The 13,126-nt window shown below is 35.9% G+C and overlaps 1 protein-coding gene across 1 annotated transcript; it reads left to right on the top strand.

Moving 5' to 3' along the window:
* The first annotated feature begins 3,871 nt into the window (after window positions 1–3,871).
* LOC131334177 (AT-hook motif nuclear-localized protein 23-like) lies at window positions 3,872–5,180 on the top strand. The gene has a single exon (XM_058369077.1). The coding sequence runs from the start codon at window positions 4,100–4,102 to the stop codon at window positions 4,847–4,849; it is 750 nt and encodes a 249-aa protein (XP_058225060.1). The 5' UTR covers window positions 3,872–4,099; the 3' UTR covers window positions 4,850–5,180.
* The last annotated feature ends 7,946 nt before the right edge of the window (window positions 5,181–13,126 follow it).

Genomic DNA, 13,126 nt, shown 5'->3' with positions numbered 1-13,126 from the left:
TTTGTGGGGGGACTCCTCTCAGTTTTTGGAGTACTCTTGGAACAGCATGCAGCTGAATCCGGGCTGCGTGCTGTCTCTCAGGGACAACATGCATGTTGGGGCTAATTTTGGTGGTCCGTGCTCAGCAATAGACGACTCAAATTGCAACTCGATCGAACAAATCTCGACCGTTCATTGCTGTTCAGCTGAGATACAATCTGAGCCGTTCATTATCGAGCATGAACGGCTCGGATTGGCCCAAGAAGCATGTTGTCCAGCAGACACCCTAAATTACATGCAGCTATCCGTACAGTAAAATCTCACTCTCTTCTTCTTCTGTTTTTTTCCCACAGAGAAATGAAGACATAACTTAGTAATCTTGAACAATGGTACATAGAGAGAGAGGATTGAGAAAAATTGATACTAAGCAATTTCTCAAATCAAAATTATTAATTTGTCACGTGACCTCAGAAAATGACATCTAACGTTCAGTCATTTCTCAAAGCGAAAAATAATATTTTTCAAGTCAAATTTGGCACAAAAAATAATTAAGTCATGATTTATCATCGTATCAACATTTCTATGCCATTATCTTTTTTCCCGGAGTCTTATGAATTGATTCAAATAATCCAACTATCGTGATAATTTAATGGTAAAAAGAGACTTTGGCACCATTGAAGTAACTTTGCCAGATTTTTAAAAATTACTACTACTACTACAGTAAGCAAAAATCAACCTTTGCTTTTTAGTAAATGACTCGAACCAATGGATCGATATGTTGTGAGAATGTAATTCCAACATAATTTTTGAATGTTGTCCAATGCCGAATGAGCAATGATTTCAAATTTTCAACTAACTATTCAAAAATCAAGATGATATATTACATGCACTCTTTTTTCTTTGTCTTTCCCATTAAAAATACTTAACATTCTTATTTTTATAGGAAGTTGAGGGGTACTGTATGTATTGAACAATAACGTAGAGGGGAGTGTGAGGTAAAAATGATTAAAGTAGAAAGGGTGTAAGTAAAAGTTCTCCAATTTTTTGAGACAAAAATTTAAAAAGTTGCCTTTCTCACATTGAAAAGTTACTTTACTAAATTCGAATTGCAGATGGAAGCGATTTCCAACATTACGAATCGGTTGAAAAATAAGAGAACTCATAAATTGAGTTTCGGAAAAACAAAAGCAGAACAATAATCGTATTATCCGAAAAATAACAAGAGAACTGATTTTTGCAGTTCAATTCATTTAAATTTACATAGAAGAACACAAGTACGACAAAACAAGTTTTGGAGTACATTTACAAGGAGTAAAGTGCAAAAATAATTTTCAAGAGACAAAAGTGAAAAGGCCAGAGAAAAATTAAGAAAAGGGAGTGGGGGGGACCGTTGAAGAAGAAAGTGCGAACACAACATGCGCAGGGTAAGGGGCCGGGTGGTGGGCACGTGGAGTGAACCCCATTCCTGACCCCATTTTTACGGTCCAATTCATTTTTTTGTTTTGTTTTGGGCCCTAAGCTCCCCTTTGACTGATTGATTCCCAATGAAAGTTACTACCGCCGATTGACGAACTGTTCTATAACGCCGCGAGAGAGAGAGAGAGAGAGAGAGAGAGAGAGAGTATGATTGACTAAATTGTGAGATGTATATATAGATGAGGAGATTGATGAATCAATGGCCTAGCAGGAGGAGTACTTTAGATCAGCTGTCATCTGTGTAGTACTAAAAGTACTTCCCCTGTTTCTTGTGGAAGTTGGCTTTGTCTGCTTTTCAGATCTGTTTCCTAGGATTTTTATTAGTCTTCAAGTATTGGATTCTTTCACTGCTTCTCTCTATGATTTGGGACAAGACCATTCACCAACTGTGTGTTTCTTTAAAAGGTGCCAACTGAAGAATTACTTGATGGTCTTGGAACACCGCTACGCTTTAACAATCCTCAACACCGTACAGTCTTATTATAAGACAAACCATGCAGTATGTATGGTTTGAGGAGCGTAGGGGTACCACTTGACAGTGCTCCGGAACACTAAATGGTTACCCGCTCTAACTTGGTTAGTGTAATTATCTTGGTTAGTGTTGCATCTAGACAGCAAACATACTAGTCATGGCCATGTTTATTTAGGGACTTTAGACTCAAATTTTTCTCTCTACGCACGGTCCTTAATAAATTTTTACTCTCATTTCCCTCTCTCTCTCTCTTCACTTATTATTCTAAAAAAACTACCTCAAAATCCAAAACGAACATGGTCGGCCTTATTTTGATAGATATATGCACATATGTCCGTGCGAACATGAGCGCGATGTAAAAGCGTTTTCGAAAAAATTTCAAACTACTAAATTTTGATAGGTTGGAAATTGAGATCGGGAGTGTAAGGTCTTACAACACTAAAGAATTATGTAACAGAAGCTGTACATGTTTGTTTTGCGAATTGATGTTGAAGAAAATTAGAAAGAGAGATGATATATATGGGAATAAAAGAAACAAGTGTGGTTAACTTATGAGGTTTTGTTATAGGCATGACCGGGCAGGGGGAAATCAGTAATTGGTGAGATCATAAGCACCGGGCAGGGGGAAATCAGTAATTTTGCTATAGTAAGGTCAAATATTTATGAAAGACAATAGTGAAAAATAAATCAGGTAGTAATAGTACGCGGACAAGTATTTAATTTTAATTGGGTATTAAGGATAATCTTATGGTAGTAATTTTTATGGGGTCAACTTCATAATAATAGGTTAAATTAGTGAAGGAACTATAAATCGATATTTATGCACTGAGTGGGGTCAAATGACCCCCTACCTATCAATATTTCGAAAGGTATCTACTATCTACAACGCGTACTGACCTATATAACTCATATTAACCGATATAATTTGAGCTAATAAAAAATACATACTGTCAACTCTCACGTCGCAGATTCACTCCCCGTATATAGATTTATAATTATTGAGAAAAACGAGTGGAAAAAGAAGGTAAAGTTAGAATGTGAAAATCAGTTCTTTAAATATAAAGTTTTGACAATCGGGAATGAGGAAACACACATTTTGATTTTACTGTTTGTGTTGAAAAATAATGGGTTTCCTTCAGTCCTCCCCCACCTTAATTTAGAAACTCACAAAACATGTTTTCCTGTCTGTTTGATCTGTTCACATAACATATTTTATGCTTTCATTTCTTTTTTCCTTTTCTCCTTTTCACGTGTGGAAACGTACAAGTCTAGCTTCCATTAATGTCAAGAAAATCAAACATAGAAAAATAAAATATAAAGCTCTCTTAGTATATATATAATATATGGCACATCACTTTAACATGTCATATATATGATTTTGCTCAGTTTCTCCCGCAGGCACATACAAATAGTTATGGCACATCACTCTTAACATGTCAATATTACTATGAGTTTGTGTGTAGATGTTATAAATTTTTATACCATATATAGTTACGAAGTTAAGATTGATGTTATGAACTCATGTCCAAATGTTATGAATTTTCATGCAACTTAAGGGTGCATCATGCCGTAGGCGCTCGAATATAACGTGTATATTGTAGTAAATTTTTTTTTTATTTTTTATGGCAATTGGTGAAAGTTTTTTTTTTCCTTTCATCAGCTCGATCCATACTGTAACCTCAACATACCGATAAAATGAAATCACTTGCGTATCAAACAATACACATTTGACTCGTATCTAATTCGTCGGCCAATTGACGTATGATCGATGCGACTGTTTCAATGCTGTGAATTTTCTTTCGGAGTGAATGATTTTGTGAAATTCACAAACGTGAGACCAAAATGTCATTTCACTACTCATTACACCTTTGACCGTCACCGCTATGTATCCTGTGTCCATATATATTTATATTCCACTGTAGGTATGAGAATGGCTTCCCCCACCACTGTCTCTCTCTCTCTAGCGCTCTCTTTCTCTCTCTATCTCTCCTCAATCCCTTACCTTTCTCTGTACCCCATTAACCCTTTGTTTTCTATTCGCTCTAGGGTTTGAATTCCTGTTCATTTCTCCCTTGTTTAATCTCCGATAAAATAATCATCTCGTTTTTAATACCCCATAGTAATCATACTTTATATTTTTCTTTGTTTTCTGCTCCATCTTTGTTGCTGTATATGGCTGGATTAGATTTAAGTTCTTCCTCTCACTTCCTCCACCACCTCCAAACCCCCAACCTCCACCTCCACCACCAGCAACCGGACTCCACCGATGACAACTCCGGCGGCGACAACACCCCCAACACCGGCTCCGACGGCATCATGGCCCGCCGCCCGAGAGGCCGCCCACCGGGCTCCAAAAACAAGCCGAAACCGCCGGTCATCATAACCCGGGAGAGCGCGAACACTCTCCGGGCCCACATACTGGAGGTGGGGAGCGGTTCCGATGTGTTTGAGGCGGTGGCGGCCTACGCGAGGAGGCGGCAGCGCGGGGTCTGCGTGCTGAGCGGGAGCGGCACGGTGACAGACGTCACGCTGCGGCAGCCGGCCGGGGCCGGCGGCGGCGCGATCGTCACCCTGCGGGGCCGCTTCGAGATACTCTCGCTCTCGGGATCGTTCCTGCCGCCGCCGGCCCCACCGGGGGCCACTAGCTTGAGCATATATTTAGCCGGAGGACAAGGTCAAGTGGTTGGAGGGAATGTGGTGGGGGCTCTGATTGCTTCGGGTCCTGTCATAGTGATTGCAGCTTCTTTTACAAATGTAGCCTACGAGAGGTTACCATTAGATGAAGATGAGCCACTTCAATTTCAAGGTTCTGCCGGTGGTAGCGGCGGTGACGGTGGCGGCGGCAGCGGCGGCAATCCGTTTCCGGATCAGCCTATGGGGCTACCTTTTTTCAATCTGCCGATGAATATGCCTCCTTATTGACCTAATTTTCGGTTCATCATCGTCCGACTGTTGCTGAGCAGTTTTGGGATATCAAATGGATCTCTCCGGAAGGTGCAAAGGTCAGATTTGTCACTAGAGCTTCGTCTTTGACTTGTACAATTAGGGTTTTTTTTTCTTTTTCTTTTCTGGGTTTATGATTTGTGGAAAATTCTCTTATTATTGTTGTTGGTGTTTCTCTTTGTTGGACTAGTGACTTTGGTTAATCTTAAAATGTTTTCAGGTTCATTTTTTTGGGGGGGAAAATACTCTCCCTTTTTTTTGTTTTTTTGAACGGTACTCTTCCTTAATTTAGCAATTTGCTTCAATGGATCAGCTTCTGATTACATATTGTATTTAGAGTAATTGACAACATAGCTACTTTAGGGTTTTCTGCTTAGTAAACGAATTAGTTTTCGGTTTTTTTTATTGGTAAATGAAAACAGAATATAATTTTCTAGATGATCTCCGAGAATTTGGATATATTTATGAATGCAACACATAATTTAATCATTTGCTAGGTGATCTTTTGGTACATGGCCTCTTTGCAAAGAAAAGTATATCGTTCTTCCATTACAAGGCTCTCTCTCTCTCTCTCTCTCTCTCTCTCTCTCTCATGGAAAACCCTTTTTTTCCCTTTCCTTGGTTAGTTCGAGATGAAACACCTAATCACTGGACCAGCTATATAGAAAGTTACCCAGATCAGCTAATATAAGCTGTGCAACAAGCGCTGATTAATTGTAATATATATAGTATTAATAGATCCAAGTTCAGTTGCTGTTTCATAAAAAAAAAACAATTTTTTTTTTTGGTAAGTGATTTCAGAAACAGTTTGTCCTTAAATTTCATTTTTTTTTGCTCGGCAAAAGAAAATTTTATTAAACTCGAAGAGGGTGCATCGAGTAGAGAAGAAGGGAGAACCAGAAAGTTCACCACATTCTAAAAAGATAAGGAAAATAAAAGGAAAGATACACCTATAAAAAATATTTAAAATATTTTAGCAAACATAAGAACAGTACTAATTGTTCTTTTTTTGTTGGTTGGGTTTAGAGAGAATGGGTTACGAGAAATCAGAGGCATCGATTTCGGTATCGATTTCGGTAATTTCTTTAAAAGAACAGATCATTTTTCAAGAAAATTGTAAGAAACAAGTTTCTAATTCCATCAACGAAGCGGATCAAAAAAATAAATCCATCAACGAAGTTAGTTTTGGCCAGTTCTCAGATGAAAATAATTTATGTGGTGGGTAAGCAATTTTTATGAAGCTTTGGTGGTGTAGCATTTAGTCGATCTAGATATTTGTCTGTTTTTTTTTTTTTTTTTTTTTGATCGGCCTAGGTATTTGTCTGTTAGAGAAACATCACAATGAGCTAATTTAATTTAACCTACAACTGAAAAGTAATTAAATAGCTTCCATCCAGAGCGGCTTCAGAATTTTAGTCTAGCGTTGACAAGTTAAAATATATAAAGTCTTATGGAATCTGTATATCGTATGCTACAAAATTTATTAGACGGAGTTTATTTTTGGTGTTGTTGGGCCATACTATTTACTATTTAGTTGCTAACAAACTGAATTGGAGTACTTTAATTTTGGCTCCTAGAGTGGTATGTCTTGTTCACCCTCTCCTAAGTTCTCGATTAGATTTTTCCATGGCCATGTCAGTTGGACCCGGGGCTCTGCTGCCAAGGGAGGCGCAGCAGGCCCTACCCGCTGTTTAAAGGGAAAATGATGGCCTATGACGTGTTTTGATAATTAATACCCGCTAAGAACATGTTGAAAACATTTGTTAATGCTAAAAATGTCCTTAGAGGGTATTAATTATCAAACACGTCCTTGGCCGTCATTTTTCCCTGTTTTAAACGTCGACGTTTTGGTATTAAAAAAAATTCAAACCTTCCGTTTGCAATCCTATAGAGCAGAAACGTGACTATGAAAGCCCTACAGACAAAATTTAATTATGACTCTTTAAAATAATATGATCAGAATAATATCTTTACAGCCGTTCAAACGGGGTGAAAATTGGAATACTTAATTTTTTAACTATATTTTTTAATATATAAACAGTCTCAAAAAAGTGCTCAAATTTTCACTCCGTTTTAATCGGTGTAAAAATCTTGTTATTCTGATCATATTATTCTAAAAGATCGTAATTCATTTTTATCTTTAGGACTCTCATATTATTAAGTATATGCTCTTTATTTAGGACCCTGTGGAGCAGAAATGTGATTATGAGAGCCCTATAAACAAAAATTAATTATGACCCTTTAAAATAATATGATAAGAATAACAAAATTATTGCACCGATTCAAATGGAGTGAAAATTTGAACACTTAAGTTTTTTTAGACGGTTATATATTAAAAAATATGGTTAAAAAATTAAGTATTTCAATTTTCACTCCGTTTGAACGGCTGTAAAGATGTTATTATTCTGATTATATTATTCTAAAGAGTCATAATTAGATTTTGTCTTTAGGGCTTTCATAATTACGTTTCTGTTCCATAAGATTGCAAACGAAAGGTTTGGATTTTTTTTATACCAAAACGTCCACGTTTAAAATAATGGGTAGGGACTGCTGCGCCTCCCTGGGCAGCAGAGCCCCCGGATCCATGTCAGTTGATCTCTTGCCATCCTTGTATCCTCTTGGTGCTAGAGTGACATATTTTGTCGTGCTCTTGCTCCTTTTAATTTTTCTATCCATTACGTACATTTGATTATTAAAATCTTTGTACTTTTCGAAAAAAAGATTAATTAAATGGTGGAATGAAATTAATATTGGGGAAGCTAACTGCTAAGTAAGCTATTACAATCAGTTCTCTCATATTTTTTCTCCACAAGGCACTGAATAATGCATTGTACATTTATGTTCAAAACATGTTTCTTACCTAAGTTTGTGAAAATGAGGATTACTTGAACTTCTTCTTCTTACCTATATATATATATGTTTTGTGAGCTGAACAGAAAATTAGACAAGTCAAGAGCAAATGTGGATAAGTCAGAAAACATAATTACAAGCAATCCACTTGTACATTTACTCACTGAGATTAAATTCTATCCACCACCGATGTAAAATCTCACCTTTCCACCATCGCCTATTGTGGGTCCCACCGAATATCTATTGTTATAATCTAAACCGTTCATATTTTAAGACTTGTAATATAATATTGTCATGCAAAAAATCAGCTTGATCGGAAGTCAATAAATATATCAAAATTTAAATTTTGGTTTATAAAATGGACAATCTGATTCTGTCAATAATAATAAAGATAGATTGCCCATTTTACAAAACAAAATTCGAATTTTTGATACTCATGTTGATGTCCGATCAAGTTTATTTTCTGCGTAGATACATTACAATATGTGATTTACAAGATGAACGGTTTCGATCAATAATAAACATATGGTAGGACTAAAAAAGGCGATGGTAAAAAAGTAAAATTTTCCACCGCCGGTGAAAAGAATTTAATCTCTTACTCTATCTCTAGCTATTAGCCCAGAGTTAATTTGGTGATAAATTGATAGTAGTATTAACCCATACTTCATCTTCTTCTTGTTTCAGTAAGGAAGTAAAACAGGAATGAGTAAAAGTACACAAACATAAAAGTTAATACTGAGTTACAATCTCAAAATGTCATTTAGTCAACAAGTTTTCGGTTTTCTTCAAATTCTCAAATACGATTGGGGAAAATAAACGCCATGTAACAAATTAATAGTTGCTAAAACGACTAAAACGTATTCTGGTAAACTATTCTTGAAAATATTAACCGAACAAGTACGCTTTTCTTCAAGTTGTTGATAAGCGTTATCGTACATGTACATTTATGCTCTGAACTTGTTCTTTCTTACCTAAATTTTGTGAGATTAGCAGAAAATTGGACAAGATGCGGATAAGTCAGAAAACATATTTTTACATTACTCTAGCTATTAGCCCCGAGTTTGGTGATAATTTGATAGTATTAATATTCATCTTCTCAATTCTTGTTCCAGTAAGCAAGTAATTAAAGTGTTCATGCATTAACCTTGTTAGATATCTTGGAAGGTTCCAACCTAAAATTAATTGGCTATAGGTGGAGTAGCTTCTAGATTTTATTAACCAAGTTTGGGTGGCTTAGATGAGCGATATGAGATAAGTCTAATACAAGACCTAGCTTTGATAAATACCATGCTAGATTTCTTGAAGGATTCCAACCTAACTAAAACCAATTGGCCATAGGCGGAGTAGCGTCTAGATTTTATTAACCAAGCTTGGGTGGCTTAAATGAGCTATGTGGGACAAGTCTAACACTCTCCCTCACATGTAGCCCGGATGCATGTGGAGGTACGAATTGAGAAACCTGGAGATTTGACTCGGGTCTCACGTGCAGCCCGAATACACTCGGAGGTATGAATTGATGAGGTGACTCGGGTGACCCCTCCAAGAAATTTTACAATGTATCAGAGCTAGGTCATGGGTGGCCTCATATCGTGTGGTCAAGTCTCGGTCGCCCGAGTCGAATCTCCTGATTAATCTAGAGGCTACTCCACCTATAGTCAATTGGTTTTAGGTTAGAATCATCCAAAAAAATCTAACAAACATTTTGTGTTGTTATGTAGATTCAGATTTTTTAAAATACTTTTTCTGAAACTTGATTTATAGTCAACAGATTTCAAAAACTTGCTTCGAAGAAAATTTCAGTTTCTTCAAATTCTCAAATACTATTCCGGAAAATAAATGCCATGTGTTAAAATCTAATCTATGCATTAAGCTTGTTCGTCAAAAAAAAAAAAAAAAAATCTAGTCTGGAAACTTATTTTTGGAACAGTTAATTGCTAAAACGACTAAAATGCCTTCTGATAAATTATTCTTGTAAACATCAACCAAAACAAGTACAGTCGTTGATAAGCGTTATCATAGACAGTACTCTTTAATAGTTAATCATAGATAGAGCCTAGAGGGGGCAAATGGGTGAGTTGGATTGCATTTGAACGGGTTGAAAAGAAAAGTCTGACATCAAGGTGTACTCGGTCGAGGTTTTTAAGAGCTTTTTAGCTAGGTGGCCGGAATTCATAAACTGAAGCTCTAAGTATGGTCTTGAGGTGTTGTAACATCCAACTTTTGGTTGGATGCTCTTTTATATTTTATGTGGTTTTATGGTTTGTGTTTTGTGAGTGAGTAAGTGTTAGCTCACGTTTCTTTTCCTCCTCGATGTGTCCCTTTAGAGTTTTATAAAATTCGTTTGTTTTGTTGAGAAATTTTTTTTTACAGGGTTAGATATATATGAGCTAGTTGGGTATTGCTGATAATTATTAAGTGTCGTACGTTCAGCTATATATCTAGCTATTTAGATGAGAAGGATAAATAAACCGAATCGATCTCATGGGCACGTAGTACGTTTGAAATTGGAACAAAACATATACACCTAAATTATTTACATAAGATCTTACTGTTGAAATTAGGAATTGGAAATTGATTAATTGAATTAATTAATTAATTGATGCATGTTTTCAAACATATGTATAATAAACCTTTAGGAGGCCTATCCACCGGTTTGGCTATCTATGTCTTTGTCTAAAAGTGGATATGCCCTTTGATGTTTTTTTTATCCTTCGTACTGTTTATCAATGAATCGATTATAAACCACGCGCGAGGAGCAGATATCGATCTGATATCCTTTCATTGAATCTAATTATTTAAGGCCCTTTCGTCCCTTATTAATATATGAAGACTCTGCTTTTGGTACTATTCCGTACGTATAATTAGTTACATGAAAATGTTTCAAAAGTTGGGAAGAATTCATGCTTTTCAATTCAAATTTAAATTTGGATTGTACATTTTACAGATCGATTCAACGATCTGAAGCACTCCACCTTTTTGGAGGTCGGATGAGTTTTTTAACAATGCTAGAAATTATGTCAATTTGCTTCGATCTGAAGCACTCCACTTTGGAGGTCGGATGAGTTTTTTAACCATGCTAGAAATTATGTCAATTTGCTTCGATCTGAAGCACTCCACTTTGGAGGTCGGATGAGTTTTTTAACCATGATAGAAATTATGTCAATTTGCTGTCAATCGCATCACACTAATTTTGGGCATTCTAGTTTAGGCTTTTTGTGGCTCATTCAATTTTTCATTGGATGTATTTTCTTTTCTTTTCCTCTTATCTCGCTCTTCCCTCTTCTCTTGGCTCTATTCTGCTTCAAGATTTCTTGTATTCGATCAAGTCCCTTAATGTACTCTTTGTCGATTTAATAAAATTTTGTTACCGATCAAAAAAAAAAAAAAACCCTCTCTTTGTTGAGATAAATGTGTTGCGAAACATATATAATTGACCTGAAACTAATCGACGTTGTTTTTGACACGATAGATTTGCTCAAAGAGCTCTAAAAAATAAACTTCGACTTCATCCTTTATTCACCAAAAACCATAGCTAGAAATTTAAGAAAACTCATGCATGGAATATGGTGATTAATTGCCGAGCAAAAAAAAAAATGGTGATGAATTATTAGGGAAAACATCTCTTTCTTTTGATTGACCTACTCCTGGTACTATACCCTCTACTGCACAACTAATAACAACCCAACCTTATTTTTATTTGGGACCTTGCTTTTTTCATGCAGTCCCCTTGGGGCATCCTCGGGTCGAGCCAATTTGCGAGCTCTTGCCGAGCATGCAAGAATGGTCAGTCCCATTCACTTTTTAGACCATGTATCGATCTTACAACAAAAATCATGTTGATCGGATATCGGTGCATATGATTTCGGGATCCATTTATAGTAAAAATAAAATGTTCAAAAGAGGGGACAAGAAAGTCCATATTAAGTATATTACAAGAAAATAAAACGAGCAAAAAAGATAAAACCGCTGTTACAAATCACAAGTCAGTGAGTGATTTGTAGGAAGATCGAAGCGGCAATACAAACTGCAAACGTAGAGGATCTTATGGAGAACGTAATACTCCGTAGTAATTAGTTGGACCTTTGATTAATCAATGATTTTGCTATTATTCTTTGGATCCTTTTAATCGTTGTAATTTGTTTCAATGATTAATAAAATTAGTTTGCCTATAAAAAAAAATGACTTTCTTTTTATTGGGCCCTGCTTTGTATTCTACCATCTACCACTAAACAACTTCATTTTTTTATTTTTTATTATTATTATTTTTTTTGGGGGGGGAGGGGGCAGCTCGGCAAAGAGAATTGTGTTTATCACTCGAAAAGGAAAAATCGAGGAAAAAATTGAAAAGCACATTAATAAATCGAGATTTTGGGAGACAATCACATAACCCCCTACAATACTACGGGCAATAAGGTAAAGAGAAATTCATCATAACCGGCACCCTTATTTGATATTTTCTTAAACCTATCTTCTGTTCCCCAAATTAATCATCCCTCAAACATGACAAAAAAGCAAACTTAACATTTCCTAATAAGAACCCAAGTAATTTAAGAGAATACCATTTCCTAAGTACAAAGAAAATGTTATAATGTCGTCAAGTTTTTGACAGGCGTGGTAAAATACTCTTTAGCTCTCTCTCTCTCTCTCTCTCTCTCTCTCTCTCTCTCTCTCTCTCTCTCTCATATTATCCTTTCCTTAGTTCACTTTTTCTCATATATAAATCTAATAAATTGGAGTGAATAAATGTAAGTGCGAACGGTTATCAGTGGTGTACGATAATCAACCCCGAAGTGTTTAATTAACGGTTAATCCTCTTGATTAGTTGATATATAGTATGTTCTTACATATCGTCCAGCTATTTATTTAAATGTGAAGTTGAATAAACCCAATTTAACGGGAATTCACAGTACGTTTGGAAATTGAAAAAAAAAAAAAACTATTCAATTAGGAATTGGAGAAAGTGATTAATTGTATTAATGTTTTTTAATATATGTCTAAACTAGGAGGAGCAGATATCTAATTAATATGGTTTCATTGAATTTAGGACCCTTTTGTCCCTAATATAGAATACATTAAACTCTGCATTTGCGACTGTAACTTCATTAGTAGAGGAGCCCTGCTCGAACATTACAAAACTTAACTCGATTCGTTTACACATATAAGCACAACTATTGAGAAAGATTTATTTTGAAAGGACTACTGAGGAATTGGAAAATGAACAATTGATTACTTAGCGTGTCTGTTAGAATTTCGAGACTCCCTTTCCACAGTAGGGCCATTCATTATGAACCAATTGAACTTTCCGGGGAATGCTAGGTACAAAGAAAATTTACCTCGAAAGTACCCCGAAAACAGCAATCAATGGTTGAGAATCACTTTGATGATTGTGTCACACATATCAAAGTG

The sequence above is a fragment of the Rhododendron vialii genome, chromosome 7a (assembly GCF_030253575.1).
Source record: "Rhododendron vialii isolate Sample 1 chromosome 7a, ASM3025357v1".
Lineage (NCBI taxonomy): Eukaryota > Viridiplantae > Streptophyta > Magnoliopsida > Ericales > Ericaceae > Rhododendron > Rhododendron vialii.
This window is presented reverse-complemented; position numbering and strand designations above follow the sequence as displayed.